Consider the following 14756-nt stretch of genomic DNA (forward strand, 5'->3'; position numbering starts at 1 on the left):
AGAATGACTCTGAGAATGACTGGTCTTTTGTGCTTTGTGGCTTTTCTGCCTTTCCTTGCCCTGGGGCTGCCGACAAACCCAGGTGAGCGAACAACATACGTTTTCTTTGATAAAGCCAAGGACAAGTTGCAGATAACTTGTAAAGCATTATACGTTAAGTATAACTAAATTAAATTAAATTAAATTAAATTAAAGTGATAGTTTACCAAAAAATAAAAATGCTTACATCATTTACTCACCCTCTTGTCATTTTAAACCTTTATGACTTTCTTTCCTTTGCAGAACACAAAAAAAGCGAACAGCTCTGGCCCTTAATCACTTCTATTGTATGGACACAAAACCAAGTGAATGGGGGCCAGTTAACAACATTCTTCAAAATATCTTCTTTTGTGTTCTGCAGAAGAATTAAGTCATACAGGTTTGAAATGACAAGAGGGTGAGTAAATGATTACAGAATTTACATTTTTGGGTGAACAATATCAGTATATTTAGTTATTTGTACTAGAAAACGAGACAGAAATGCTTTGTAAGAAATTCAATTTTTGCAATGATTGCAATTTGTCTCCATGTTCCAACTGAATCTTTTTTTTCTCACTTTTTCTGTCCCGAACAGTTAACTTTGAAACATATCCTGTTAAGCTGACCGTCTTCAATGAGCTCACAAATGAAAAGACCCCCTTCTCCAGCTCTGTGATAGAGGGAGGTGTGCTGTTTGGTGTATTAAATAATCTACAAAAATCCAACAATGGATTCAGGTATTTCAATTGTATTTTGTGTACTTTATATCTAGAAAATTGAAATCTGATTCCAATTAATTCTGTCGACTAGCTATAAATAATTATGATGAATCAAGCGACTTAAAATCATTTGAAAATTACTAGTGTGAACACTAGGGGGAGACAAAACCAAGGGTATTTGTGTTATACAAAGTCTATTTGTGGAAATTAAGATGTTGGCAGGTTTAAGACTGAGATGTTATTACAGTCAGGACTGACTCAAGACACATATTGTCAGTCATGTTTTGATTTAGGATTTGTGCTGATTTGCTACTTTTGTTTTGTAATGCAATAGTTTCACCTATTCTATTCATGATGATTTTGGAATATTTCTGGAGAGTGTAAACAGAGTGGCTGGGTCTAATGAGGATCAAACATACTGGGAGCTTCTGACTGAGAGTGAAGGGAACCTGATTCGACTGGAAATTGGTAAGAGGTCATTGATCTATAAAAATAATTATATTCTATATAATAATTACATTCTATAACATCCATAATCCCAGAATTACATTCTATACATCCATAATCCCAGAATACAGAATAATCAAATGTCGTAGAGCTAGATGAAAACCATTTTATCTACTAATATTTTGTTTTCACTACAACATAAATTCTTATTTTATAACGCATTTAGAATTACAATGAGAACATGCAGTACAAGAGTGTGAACATTACGACATGTATTCATTTATTTATTTTTTATTTGTAGGAGTTGGCTGCTACCAACCCAAGAAAGATGAGCATATTGTCCTGAGGTTCACCACTTGGAAAAAATAGATCTATCAGATGCATTCTCTGGTTACAAAGGATACCTCTTTAATTCAGATTAAGATATGAATAAATATATTGATTAAGTCTTTCCCCGGTCGTTGTTCAGGAACGTAAAAGCGTTGAAAAACGTGCCTGTCAACAATGTGACAAACTAATTATATGCAAACACATAGTATACAGTGAGTGCTGTCATATTCAATGCTCTCACAGTTCACTCCTCACCTACAGGAGTTTAGTCAAGGACAGTAACAAGATTAAGGATTTATCACTGTACTAAACACAGATCAGGGAAGAACTGCGATGTTTTTAATACCTGCATTTTTGTAATGTCGTCATCTTCAGTGTGAGTTCTGTCAAGTGTCTCTAAACATTCAGTTAAATGTCCTGAAGTTCATTCCATAACTTCCATAATTATTCCATATAACCAATGGATTCATTGTCTTCTATCCTGCAGAAGCTAAAAAATAAACAAACATTTGACAGTTTTTTTCTATAAATTGTTTCATTTGAGACATTGTTTGTGTTACTGCTGTAGCGGTTTAGTTCACCTACCACAGGGAATGAAGCAGTCACAGTCGCAGTAGTTACAGAGTGAGAACCAGCCCTTCCAGCCCGGTTCTTTAGTCCTGCAGTTTTCAATGCGACTGCACTGATGGTTCAGAGGGACCGCATAGCTCTTAGCATCTGGACAGGTGGATGTGCACTTTCCGTCAATGTCCCTCTCATTGATCTCTACCCGCCCAAGATGACACACTCCTAATATGCACACATGAGAAAGAACAGCAGACACACATAATGATGACTTTGATTAAACGGATTAAACACATACCTATTAAATATATACAGTATGTACGTTAGAAAACCTTCCAGTTCCAGAACTAGAGCAGAACTAGAAAGTGTGAATAATAACAGCCTGTAACGCTTTGCAGATTTTTTGTTGCTGCTAAAATCCAAGCAATCCATGACTTACGTAGACAGGATGGTTTGGGTGTCCATTTTCCATTGGACTGGCAGGCTCGAGCAGGATCCCCCACCAACACGAACCCCGGTCTGCAGTCATAACGCACCACAGAGCCCACCCACCAATCACTCCCATACACCATCCCATTAAAATCTACATCAGGCTTCCCACATTTCACTAGAGCAAAGACAACAACAGAGAAATTAAATGCACAAAACATTACACAGAAAGGTTGTCACAGAAAGTATCACAATTGGTGTGGGCTTGTGAAAAGGCTGTTGTTCCATAAAACTGTTATGTGTAAACCTAGTGATGAACGTAAGTTATACCTCTACAGAGGGATTTGTATCCCATCCAGCAGCAGTCTGAATCTCCACAGCTATCTCTACTCAGCTCCTTGTGTCGACCCCTGCACCCTCCGAAACAAAGCGGGGCTGTCCCAGACCAGTAAGTGTCTCGAATTTCATCTTCCTGTTCCACTTCTAACAGACCTAAAGCACATATTTAGTCATTACACTCTTAAAAACAAAGGTGCTTTAAAGGTTCTTCACAGCGATGCCATAGAAGAACCACTTTTGGTTCCACAAAGAACCACCTCTTTCTTACTTTTTTATAATCTGAAGAACCTTTATTTCACCACAAAGAACCTTTATTGAAACAGAAAGGTTCTTCAGATGTTAAAGGTTCTTTATGGAACAAAGGAACTTTATGGATTCTTACATCTATGGCATCAAACCTTTTAAAGGACATTTTTTAACAGTGTGCGGTTCAAATGCATACACCATTATATATTACAGAACTATAAATGCTTTTCTTACCACTGCCTTGATAATCTTCCACAGCTGTTGCTTCAGACAATGCAGTTATAGGCACTTGAGCAAACACTCCTTGCAAGGAGCTTACAAGTATTAGCAGCAGTGCAGCTTCTGAATTCATGTTGTTTTAATATCTTCTCAAATTCTGATAAGTCTATCAGAGATAGATAGAGAGAGAGAGAGAGAGAGAGAGAGAGAGAGAGAGAGAGAGAGAGAGAGAGAGAGAGAGAGAGAGAGAGATTATTGCACTAATGCATCAATGCTGACTCCTAATGGTTTAAAATATCACAGAATAACATGTAATGAAACGCTGCTTTGATAGGACGCCCCCAGAAACACTGAACTGGGAAATGGTCCCTCAATAACTCTTTAGTTTGTCTGGATAATACCAGAACATCAAATACCCAATCTGTCTTGGCTTTAAATATATTATTTATATATTTACCATTTTCCAATTCTTGTTGTTATAAACCAGTTATTTTCAACACTGTCAGTGTAAAATGTGGAAACAAAGACACCAGCATAAAAAAAATAATCTTCAAAAAGATTACAACAGCTGCCATATTTAACTTGTTAAAGAACAACAAAATATTTACTAAAACTAATACCGAATAATTAATAACATTTCGACATATTTCTATATAAAAAATAAAATATACTAATATTAATATTGAGGCTGATCATTTTTAGAAAAAAAGTTGCACTTACTTTATCAAACATGTGCTGTCATGGTATCCATATACAGAGCGGAGTGTCAAAAGCAGAAACATGCAGTGTTCAGTACAGAACTGAACCCTTAATCTTGTTAACCACCTAGCATAAGTTTAGAGATGAGAGTGAACTGAAAGAGCACTGCATTTACAGGACTAGTAATGTACACAGTTTGTTTGAATCTAATCATTAGTTTGTCACAATTGTTGAAAGAAACATTATTCAGCTACAGGTACTTCAATAGAAAAAAACAGCATTGTAATATTTTGTTCAAACCATTTTTCTGCTCCTTTTTAAATAAACCTGCAAGACAATAAAACCTGTAGACAAAATTAATTGTTAATTAAAATGATCTTGACTAGAAGGTTAACAAATTACAAGTAGTTGCTGACATGTAGTTAAATTTCCATAATTTCACACAACTTGTCTATGGGACTCAATGGACAGAACTAAAGTAATTGTATACTATTAATACTTCCACTACTGTGAAGTATTTCAATATTCTGTCAAGGATGCAATGGCCAGACATTTCTGTTATTTCAAAATTACAATTTGGTGTAAGAATTTCTGCTTCATCTTTAATGGGCTGCCATTCAGTAAGAAGTGAAAGTGACCCATTTGTCAGATATGGTGACCCATACCCGAAATGTGACCTCTGCATTTAACCTATCCAGTGTGTAGTGAACACATGCAAAGTGAGTCGTGAACACACGTACAGCCGGAGCAGTGGGCAGCTATCACTGCAGCGCCTGGGGAGCAAGTGGGGGTAAGGTGCCTTGCTCAAGCGCACCTCAGTCGTTACCCGCCGGCAAACTTCGGGTCACAAGTCCGACTTTCTAACCATTAGGCTACAACTAATTACTACTAGATTAGTTGGTATTGTCTTGCACTTTGCTGGCAAGGCCACCTGATTGGTGGATGCTTTCAAATTTGTAAACAATCAATTTATTTATATATAGTGAAGACCTGTGAAGGATGGAAAATGAAGTGAATGAAAATCCAAGACAGAACTAAAACAGATGAAAATCTCTATAGATACCTTTGACCCAACAGAACTGCTTTGGGTCCTAGGCAAACTTATTTACCCACACAGAACAAAAATGAACATTTATCTAGATTATTAGTACTGAACAACAAAATACTCCTAACTACATCCTACAATCTTAAAAATAAAGGTGCTTAAAAGGTTCACAGCGATGCCATAGAAGAACCATTTTTGGTTCCACAAAGAACCCTTCATCAAAGGTTCTTTAAAGAACCATCTGTTTCTTACCTTTTTATAATCTGAAGAACCTTTTGTCGCAATAAACAACCTGTGAAACAGAAAGGTTCTTCGGATGTTTAAGGTTCTTTATGTAACCATTCCGACAAAAAAAGGTTCTTCTATGGCATCGTGAAGAACCTTTATTTTTAAGAGTGTAAATGGAAGACAATTTAAAAATGAGAAACCCATTAATACATTGAAAACTTAATTTAATTTAATAGAAAGGCTGCAGGAAAGCAAGTTATCAACAGAAGGAAACTTTCAATAGAACATATCTATATGCAGTTCGCAGGTACCTATAAACTGACCCCAATAGAAATTTACACACGTAAATTACACACGTTTGTGTTCATCTTAAATTTCAGGGGCACTTTTAAAACAGAAGCAAACAGCCAAACTGTATAAAACTATACACTGTAAAAAGACCTTGAGACTGAGTGATTCTCCCTTCACATTAAGACTAAACCTGTAGTCTAAAAAACAAGTTAAATTGTTCAGTAGGATTAAAATTCTCTACTCTTCCTTTCTCTCTCATGGTCAAGTTCTGAGAAATATCACTTCATCACACTATCACCTCATTTCTACCTTCCAACTTCAAAAGACCATTGTTCTTCTATAAACCCAAATGATCTTGGACGGAATGTCTCAGCAAGTGTTTTTCATAAAACAAAGAAATGAATGGAATTTATGCTCCATATGTTGTGAAGCCAATAACTTTATGTGAGATCCGAAACTGACGTTTTAGCTGTTCATGGATGATAATGCCCTGCCATCTATCTAAAGGAGAAAACACGAGAGCTGTCAGAACATCTCTAAAAAAGCGCTCTCCTTTAACTCTTTTAACTTTTGAAACTTGGCAGAATAATTAACCATTTACCTCCATTGTTTTGAAAACAAAAATAAAACGCTCAGACACTCTGCTCAACATCATGAACAACAACATTGTGTCAGTTCACTAGAACTAATTTGCCCAACTTGCTCCATTCAATATTGTCCATTTCCTCCTAAAGTACAAGCTGTTTTGACTTTTGGTTCCCTGTTAGTCTCCTAAAATAACACATTTTACCACAAAAGTTAATAGGCACATTCCAACTCATTTTAAATGATGAAAAATCAGTCTTGGGGAGCTCCAGTAAGCAGAGGCGCAGTTAGACCACCTGCATGCCCAGCTGTTGTGCTGTGTCCTGCAGCTGTAGCATCACTGACTCCTCGCTTATAGATTGAGTCTCTGAGGACGTACCGGCTGTCATTAACAGAAACACACTTTCTCTGCTTTCTTGTGTCCTACAGTCTTCTGCTGCCTCCTTTCTCATTCCTGTCTCTGTAACAGCACCCATGGTGCCAAGAGCTCCCATCTCCATTTCTTCACCGGGCTGGATGTTCTGCGGGTTGGACTCGCTGCTGTCCCCCTGTCTCTCTCGCATCAGCTGTTCTGTAAGCTCCACGCTCTCATAGCGGATCAGCTGCAGACGCATGAACCCGTCTTCATGCTCTTTATATCTGAAATGACCAGCAGAAACAGCATTATTTTATTTTAATCTATTTTTAAATTAAATTTCTTCATTTTTGTTCTTGATTTATTTTTGTTTTTCTCTGCTAAAGCTAAATGTGTCGGACTTTGAATTAGAATTTTGTCTAAAAATATGCATCTGAAGTGTTAACTCAAATCTGATTGGCTGGTTTGGTCAGATGGGCTAACCTGACTAGATGGATAGGACCAAACATTTGGCAAACCAAATTAAGCTCTGTGAAACTAGAACAATTTATTTTATACCTGAATCTGGGGTGTCCTGATGGCCATTTAAACTGATGTTTCTTGCGTAGGTGGGCTGTGAGATTGTTCCCACGTGTGAAGCACTGCTCACACACGTGACACTTATAGCGAGGGGTGTAATCTCCCTAAACACAGAACAAAACCATTACATTACCATTCTTACAACTCTAAAACAATGCGTGAATGAAATACGACATTTAAATCTTCAAAGACAAACATTATTTACACAATTTTTTTTTCATTTAAATGCTTATAAATATATATTCTTGCATATTTTTAACCTCTGAGTGTTCAAAGTGATTTTTAAATGTTTATGTTTTTTTGGCTGATTGAGTGTTGATTTTGCTGGCGTCTTCTGTTTGGCTCACCTCGTGAACACGTTTGTAGTGGTTCTTGATTGAGTAAAGGGAGCGGGTGGAGTAGCCGCAGTCAGCAAAGTCACATCGATACCCTGGCTCACTGCTGTGTGTGTCTAAATGCTTCCGCAGGTCTATCAGGTTTTTACAGCTGAGAACCACAACCACACAGACAAATGAGCTTCCACTTTCTAAACATTAACATCTTCAATTATGACAATAGATATGACAATCCAACAATGATGCATCTCACAGTCAATGATAACCTGACCTGAGTGCCCTCACCTGTACTCGCAGTAGTCACAGCTGTAGGGCTTCTCGTTGGAATGACGAAACTTTATGTGGTTTCTCAGTGATGATGGTGATGGACAGGTCATATCACAAAGTGGACATTTATAATGGTTGACTGTCATCAGAGAACAGATAGGAACATTACTAGAACAACCAGGCTACTTTATCAACCTCTTTAATCTTTAAAGCTGCCGATCTCAGTATTACTAACAATGCCAGCATGAGCAGAACCTGATCAATACAGAACATAAGAGAGGGCTGTCACGATTATGAAATGAATTGTCTAATAAATCTTTAAAAAACTTTTAATTCTCAAACATTTTTTATTCAGCTTTGAAACGACCATATTGTTCTGAATATAAAGACTATGTTCTTTTTCTTGGAAATACATAGGAAAAAATTGGGTCATCATACTTAAGGTTTAGGCTTTTACCTGTCAATAATACAACCGCCAAATACTTGTAAATAAAGTAAATTGATCAGGAGTGAATTGAAGCCACCATTAAAATGCTATCAGTCATAGAAAAGCTTCTAGTCTGTTTTTTTCTCACTTGCAAGACTACAATAAAAGTTTACTTCTATGTTAATGAGATTTTGGTAGACTGGTTTTCACACTGAAATAATATAAAATTGTACTGCAGGTTATTTTTAAGGTATATGCTTTATAGGGATGTAACGATTCACCGTGAGCCGTTTGAAAATCGATTATAATGTGTGACGATTCAAATCGGTTGAAGTGTGAACTGAATCGCAATACATTTTTTTGAACAGCAGGGGCCACCATGTTCACTGCAAACCTAAACGTGGACATGCTGATATTTCTTAAATGCAAAAAATCCAAGAAAAGCACAGACAGTATTAGTTTGTTTATATTAAAGATACTTTTTCTATTATTAATTTGTTTTAAAATTGCAGTTTAGTTTTGTTATTTGAAATTAAAAAAAATAGTATACAAAGAAACGTGAAGCATTTAAGAAATAATGCAAGTGAAGTTGTTCATTTCTAATTTGTTTCAACTCATTTTGTAAAAATAAATCGTGAGTAAATCATGAATAAATCGCATCGTGAGCTGAGTGAATCGTTACAACCCTAATGCTTTAGTTTTTATTAAAGTGATTGTGTTGTGGTGGTACATTTTACAATTATTACCATGCTTTAGTTACAATATATACAATAAAATATGCAATATGCTTCTATAGAGATGTGCAATAATTACGATGATCTGAAACCATCGCGATGAGGTCAAACAATCGCGATGAGACGATTATTTAATAATCGTGACAACCCTAGTGCATACAAAAGACACATACCATGGTTTCTCATATGGTCTCTCAGGAGCCTCTCGGTGGCAAAGCGTTTAGAGCAGTGAGAACATTGAAATCTTTGACCTATCAAACAAACACATGTAACAAACACGTAAGGCAAAATTATTACAATATTTTCATTGACATAAACGAGTAAACAAGGAATAAAAATCTATAGAGAATAAATACATTTAAAGTTTTAAAGATGTTATATACGTTAATGCTGATTCTTTTGCATATGTTATTCCCTTCCCTGCAACACATCAAATCATAGAGCTTGAACCCACCTTCTATGGAGGTCTGCCGTCGTATGTGGTCAAAGAACTTTGTGTTGTTGGCAAACATTCCTCCACAGGTCGGACATGCCACAAGTTTTTCCTGCGTGTGACTACGCATGTGCTCACGCAACTTAAACCTTCCCTTGAAGGAGGCCTCACAGTCTAGTCAAAAAGAAAAGTGAAATGGAAACCAATCAGTAACAATTCTCTAAAATGCAAAAAGCTCACCTCTAAAATTGTATTCACAGCAAAGACTGAGGATAAGACAACAGGCATTCATTCGAAGTTTGTCTTCATCTCACAAACACATTATATTTGCTTGATACGCGATGTTTAAGGCCCTACTTACCTTTCCAGCCACAAAACAAAACGCTTTCTTCATTAGGCTCCAGACAATGGGCATGCATCTCCACATGTCTGTAGAACCACTCTGGATTATCCATAGACATCTGAACGCAAACACACTTATCGGCTACTTCAGATTTGGAACTTCATTTTATCCAAAAACAGACAAATATAGCTCTGATGAACAGAATACATATAGACCTCTGAATTGGATTGTCTCCTTACCTCGCAGTGTTCCCAAAGACATAAGAAGTTCTCCTGGACCTCAGGCACAATGTTGCGGTTGTGAATACCGACGGAGCAGGAACCCATGTCACTGTGACCCTTGAGTATAGAAAGTCCCCACTGCTTTAACTTTGTGTGGTAGCAATGAAAGAACATGTGTCTGAGAAGCTCCCCATCCCCATCCACCGAGCAAAAGCCACAGTCTCGCCACAGACAGTTATGCTCTTCTTCTGTAAACATCAAATTTAGCACCATTTTGCATCGTTAATTGTTGATAAAATAAATGTCTTAAGACACTTTCATTTCATGGACCCACCTAGTAAATCAGTCTCAGCCTCCACTACACTTGTATAATGTTTCTCTACGTGTTCGCAGAACTCTTGCATCCTGCCAAACGTCTCTTGACACGAGCCCCACTCGCACATCAGCTCGAGCTGCAGCTCCTCTCTGCGCGGGGCGCGCTTGCCCGAGGAGGGCATCGTGCAGGACTGAAAGTTAAACAATGTTTGGTCCTTCGTCTCTCTGAAACACAGTAAGACTACAGTTAATTGAGCACCATGTTAGCTGTCTATTCATATCTGTCAAATTGTACTTCGGACCACAAATGACAACAACCGTGCTCAATGAACAAACAACGTTGTAATAGTTACCTTCAAAACATGCAAACTTTTTAACTACCAAAATGATACAGCTGGTAGTTTTAAAGCGGAAGTTGTTGACCTAGCATGAGAGGTTAGCACAACGAAAACATTTGTAACATTTTGCCTCCATTTTGTTGACTGTTCTTTTTTACTTGCATCGGGTAAGAAAAGTTGAAGAATAGTTCACTCAAGATTTTAAGACGGAATTAATTGAGTGTTAAAGGTTTTATAAATAACTCACCTTTTGCGAGTACTCGAAACATTTCCTCGTTTCACCAAGAAATAACTAAACCAATCAGAATTCGCCTTTGCGCCGTCTGTTTCAAACCTCAACCAATCAAATTACACTCACGAGGTACGTCAAAATTATCATTCCGTAGGACTTTAGGACTTTTTCTCGTGTTCCGACAGCACAGCTCGATTTGCTCTCAAAACAATATTTGAATACGATTAAGAAATAAATGTGTTTTTTCGTCATTCACTAATTTTATGTTAATAATGACATAATTAATTTGTTTTACCCATGGTATTGTTAGATCATGGGTTCATTTTTGAGTCAACTTCTCAACATGTCAGATCAATAACACTCACAATGTGCAGTGCTGTCAAATTTAAATAAAAAATTTTAATTAAAAATATTGTTGTTAATGAAGTGTGTTTTGATTTCAGGTCTGAATGCAGAATACTTACACATACAAAATATTTCTGCCCCCAAAACTAGTGTGGTCCATTGTCACGTTGATTTATTCAAATGAATCAAGGCAAATTATTAGACAGAACAATATAAGTTAACATCAACTAATAAAAATACATCCTACTTCCTATATCCCTGCATCACCAATATTTCTGATTTTAATCTTTCCCATTCCAAAACAGAATGTGCTTTTCGGTTCACAATTTTCTTTATAAATAGTCAGATACATGTCGTCCATAATGTACTGATGTTCATATCCCAATGAGAATCATTTGTTGTCTGTCCAATTTCCAGATGTATAGACAACATTAATGAACTGCACTGCACTGTAGTAAAATCCCATAGTTTATAGCGAACAGACAGTTATTCAGTGGAATATGGTTTCCTTTAAATGAAAGCAGCAGGTTGTCAAGTCTCTCAGGGTTTTACACATCGAGTTTGAGGGCTCTAGATGTCGTAGAAAAGACGCACAAGGTGATACCGGATTCCAAATGCCACAGCACTTCCTAAGACCTGTGAATGCAATAAAAAATGTTTTAGCCCATCTAAACAACAGTTATGCCATATAAAATCACTAAAGATGATAATCTCAAAGAGCTTGCTTGTACATTAGTAAAGGATAGGATTTGAACAATTTAGAATGTACACCTACCTGTATAAACAACATGACTGCAGTCAGTGTTCTCTCATGTGTAGGTCCAAGTATTTTCAGTACCAGGTTGATAAGGGTCATGTTGTTACACTCAATAAACTCATCATCCCCCTCCTGTCCCCTACGCACATCCAGAAGCCATAACATTTCTGCCACCTGCAGGACAGAGGAGAGAAGTGCCATTCAAACACATTTGTACACAGGGTGACCATCTGTCTGCCAAGTAGAATGTGTTCTTCTTGGATAAACACTGATTCGAGTTCTAATATTTAGCATACTGTCAAAATATTCTACAACATATTAACTGGACTACTATGTACCAGCCATGAAAAATAATACATGTTATACACTGAGGAATCACTGGGACAAAAAACTTTTAGTATTCAGAATGCATGAAATAATAATTGGTTTCACAAACAAGGATAAATAATGATAATGAGATCTGTTTTTACCTTCAGAATAAGTTGTCCTAATTTGCCGAGGTCTTTCTGTTTGAACTTGGAATAACTCATGCCAAGTTTTCCCGTGTCTGACTGTAGCCTGCAATAATGTTTTAGAGGTGAGGGTTCAAGCAAGTCAGTTTCACTGTATCGACGAAAACCACCAAGACATTCCACAAAATGTCTTCTTTTGTTTCCACAGAACTGAATTTCCCTGCATATATAAATCTTTGCTCTTTTAAATTTTACTTTAATAACCCACCTGGGCAGACGATGTCTGGGGCAGGGAATAATGTGAAACAGCTGAGGCAGAGAGTAAATAAAGTTGATGACTTGGGGGATGAAGAACAGCAGCATGGTATTGCTGAAGTGACCGAGGATTCCAACCACCGCAAACGTCATTCCGGCAAAATAACAGAATGTGTCTCCCACAAACACAGAGGAAGGATACCTGTACAGCAGAATAAAAAAATATTTAATCATGCGTCATAAGCGAACAATAAATATAACTTAAAAAATAGTTTTAACAAACCAGTTGTGGTAGAACAAGGCTAACGTGGTGAAAAAGAATGGAATCATGAAGTACAAAGAGAAAACGTGGTCATCTCTGTAGTCTCCTGACAGAGGATAAAAAGACATAAGAGGTGTTAAGACCTCAAGCCAATGTTACAGACTTATAAATATAAACTCAAGCAATATTAGTAAAGTAAATATCCTTAATTGATAATTTCTAGAAATTACTTTATGTCCTAGAAACATGAGTTTTGAATTATGGATCTAGGTTAAAAAAATGTGTCATATAGGACATCATGGACAAGATAGCAAACGGGCAAACATCTTACCATTGAGCTCCAGCAAATTAAAGACGATGATGGACCCAGATATAAAGAGAGCCTGTCCTGACTCAATGCCATTGATACCAGCCAAAATGTTGATAGCATTTGTGCAGAACACAGCCAACATTCCCATATACACATAATACAAAATGCCTGAAACACAATACAAAAACAAGTGCTTAGAATATTTTCAACATATTATACAACGATGTCTGATGGTCAAACTCACCCAAGTCCAGATGCATCCCCAGCAGCACCCGGAAAGGTTTGGGAACGACAATGAGGGTGTTACCAAAGTTAGTAAAGTAGACCATAAGGAGAGGAAGAGAAGCCATAGTGGGCAGCAGAAGCTTGTGTCTCCATCGTAGGTTCAGAACATCATCAGCAAAGCCCAGGAAAATCATACAGCAGATGGCCAACAATGCACCAATAAGCTGCACAAACTTCATGACAGTATCATAGATCAGAGATAAAAAGGAAAAGAAAGAAGTGACTTGAATAGGAAAAGTACTGCAGCGTACACATACAGTACCATACAGTGATGGTTTATTGTGTACGTCGAACCATAGTTGTAGATTTAGCTCTTACCTCATTGTGAGGGAACCGTTGACATGGCTCTCCCATAAAGCACTGGAGGAAGGGCACAGGGATGAAGAGGAAAAGGATGATGAGGAAGACTGTGCCACTGATAACGCCTTGTGACTCAGGCCTGGTTAAAAAAAGGCATTATCAATTTTCAGATATCAAACTGCAATGCATACTTCAAGTGCACAATGTGTTTAAATAAATGAAACACTCACACTTGATTTTTGGTGGTTTTATTTAAGTCCATTCCAAAGAGTCTTGCGGATATAAAATGTTCCTTAAAAGCTGGAATAAGCTTAAGTGTTGCAATGCACCCCATTGCAGACATTAAACAGTTGATGATAATAGGAAGGACAGGAACAGGAGACATTTTCATGGACTAACACGATCTATATAGTATATAAAAAACTATGTCGCTCTATAATTTGCCAATGCATCAAATTAAATCTCTTGTTTTAAAGAGCATTTGCTGTCACCAACATTCATAACTTTTAAGTTGTATACCCATAGTTTAACTGGAATTGGCTAAATAAATTTCACTGAGTGTCTAGACAAATACAGCTGTAGACGCAACTGTAGTCATGATCTTATAAAAACGCCAGTATGAATTACATATGACTTGCTTATTTTCGAAGGGAACGAACAATTTTCATTTAAGAGCACCGAATCAACGAACGGCAGTCCGTTGACTTTATACTGACAACAAGATCTCCATTAAATCAGGTAAATAACAACCTAGAACAGGAACATCTTCCAAATAACTACTAAACCAGATTAATAGTACTTATCTGCAACATGGAAACTTTGACATCTAAACGTGATAGATATGTCAGTGAATACTGTAGGTTTGGCTCATCACAAAATCCACGTCTACTTCCGTCAACATAATCCGTCCGCCGACTAGTAATATTAACACAGCTGTCTTATTATTTATTTTAGAAGATGTTGACACGAACATCTTAAAAGCGCAAAGCAACCAAATACAGTGCTATGATAGTAATGATGTGGGTTTTTTATCAGACATTTTTATAAATATA

General features: G+C 37.0%; 4 protein-coding genes across 4 annotated transcripts; 1 reads left to right on the forward strand and 3 right to left on the reverse strand.

The window, feature by feature from the left end:
- Nucleotides 1-3: 3 nt before the first annotated feature.
- LOC130563787 (transcobalamin-1-like) lies at nt 4-1585 on the forward strand. Its single transcript, XM_057349568.1, has 4 exons — nt 4-82; nt 614-755; nt 1072-1205; nt 1486-1585. Exons 1-4 carry the CDS (start codon nt 4-6, stop codon nt 1551-1553), a joined length of 423 nt encoding a protein of 140 aa, XP_057205551.1. The 3' UTR covers nt 1554-1585.
- Nucleotides 1586-1903: 318 nt separating this feature from the next.
- Nucleotides 1904-4075, reverse strand: si:ch211-117m20.4 (CUB and sushi domain-containing protein 3). The gene is made up of 6 exons (XM_057327741.1): nt 4032-4075; nt 3327-3477; nt 2838-2999; nt 2518-2685; nt 2100-2303; nt 1904-2004 (listed from the first exon to the last, which is right to left on the reverse strand). The coding sequence occupies exons 2-6, from the start codon at nt 3442-3444 to the stop codon at nt 1991-1993; spliced, it is 666 nt and encodes a 221-aa protein (XP_057183724.1). The 5' UTR covers nt 3445-3477; nt 4032-4075; the 3' UTR covers nt 1904-1990.
- A 1421-nt stretch (nt 4076-5496) lies between these two features.
- Nucleotides 5497-10824, reverse strand: hinfp (histone H4 transcription factor). Its single transcript, XM_057360463.1, has 10 exons — nt 10754-10824; nt 10188-10393; nt 9872-10101; nt 9651-9750; nt 9311-9463; nt 9030-9107; nt 7714-7834; nt 7441-7579; nt 7073-7197; nt 5497-6798 (listed from the first exon to the last, which is right to left on the reverse strand). The coding sequence occupies exons 2-10, from the start codon at nt 10348-10350 to the stop codon at nt 6447-6449; spliced, it is 1461 nt and encodes a 486-aa protein (XP_057216446.1). The 5' UTR covers nt 10351-10393; nt 10754-10824; the 3' UTR covers nt 5497-6446.
- Nucleotides 10825-11156: 332 nt separating this feature from the next.
- dpagt1 (dolichyl-phosphate (UDP-N-acetylglucosamine) N-acetylglucosaminephosphotransferase 1 (GlcNAc-1-P transferase)) lies at nt 11157-14756 on the reverse strand. Its single transcript, XM_057361526.1, has 9 exons — nt 13935-14756; nt 13723-13843; nt 13364-13577; nt 13141-13287; nt 12831-12915; nt 12561-12749; nt 12311-12398; nt 11859-12014; nt 11157-11719 (listed from the first exon to the last, which is right to left on the reverse strand). The coding sequence occupies exons 1-9, from the start codon at nt 14093-14095 to the stop codon at nt 11654-11656; spliced, it is 1227 nt and encodes a 408-aa protein (XP_057217509.1). The 5' UTR covers nt 14096-14756; the 3' UTR covers nt 11157-11653.

The sequence above is a fragment of the Triplophysa rosa genome, linkage group LG2, assembly GCF_024868665.1.
Source record: "Triplophysa rosa linkage group LG2, Trosa_1v2, whole genome shotgun sequence".
Lineage (NCBI taxonomy): Eukaryota > Metazoa > Chordata > Actinopteri > Cypriniformes > Nemacheilidae > Triplophysa > Triplophysa rosa.

What these genes read in the sequence shown, in the direction of transcription:
- LOC130563787 (XM_057349568.1), top strand. Translation starts at nt 4, where the DNA reads ATGACTCTGAGAATGACTGGTCTTTTGTGCTTTGTGGCTTTTCTGCCT. An exon ending in AAATCCAACAATGGATTCAG is followed by an intron (nt 756 to 1,071) that starts GTATTTCAATTG and finishes GTAATGCAATAG; the next exon opens with TTTCACCTATTCTATTCATG. An exon ending in CCTGATTCGACTGGAAATTG is followed by an intron (nt 1,206 to 1,485) that starts GTAAGAGGTCAT and finishes TTTTATTTGTAG; the next exon opens with GAGTTGGCTGCTACCAACCC.
- si:ch211-117m20.4 (XM_057327741.1), bottom strand. Translation starts at nt 3,444, where the DNA reads ATGAATTCAGAAGCTGCACTGCTGCTAATACTTGTAAGCTCCTTGCAA. An exon ending in GGAAGATTATCAAGGCAGTG is followed by an intron (nt 3,000 to 3,326) that starts GTAAGAAAAGCA and finishes TATGTGCTTTAG; the next exon opens with GTCTGTTAGAAGTGGAACAG. An exon ending in ATACAAATCCCTCTGTAGAG is followed by an intron (nt 2,686 to 2,837) that starts GTATAACTTACG and finishes TCTTTGCTCTAG; the next exon opens with TGAAATGTGGGAAGCCTGAT.
- hinfp (XM_057360463.1), bottom strand. Translation starts at nt 10,350, where the DNA reads ATGCCCTCCTCGGGCAAGCGCGCCCCGCGCAGAGAGGAGCTGCAGCTC. An exon ending in TTTGTTTTGTGGCTGGAAAG is followed by an intron (nt 9,464 to 9,650) that starts GTAAGTAGGGCC and finishes CTTTTTGACTAG; the next exon opens with ACTGTGAGGCCTCCTTCAAG. An exon ending in TCAGGACACCCCAGATTCAG is followed by an intron (nt 6,799 to 7,072) that starts GTATAAAATAAA and finishes TGGTCATTTCAG; the next exon opens with ATATAAAGAGCATGAAGACG.
- dpagt1 (XM_057361526.1), bottom strand. Translation starts at nt 14,095, where the DNA reads ATGAAAATGTCTCCTGTTCCTGTCCTTCCTATTATCATCAACTGTTTA. An exon ending in AAAACCACCAAAAATCAAGT is followed by an intron (nt 13,844 to 13,934) that starts GTGAGTGTTTCA and finishes TTTTTTAACCAG; the next exon opens with GCCTGAGTCACAAGGCGTTA. An exon ending in TAGGACAACTTATTCTGAAG is followed by an intron (nt 12,015 to 12,310) that starts GTAAAAACAGAT and finishes TCTGTCCTGCAG; the next exon opens with GTGGCAGAAATGTTATGGCT.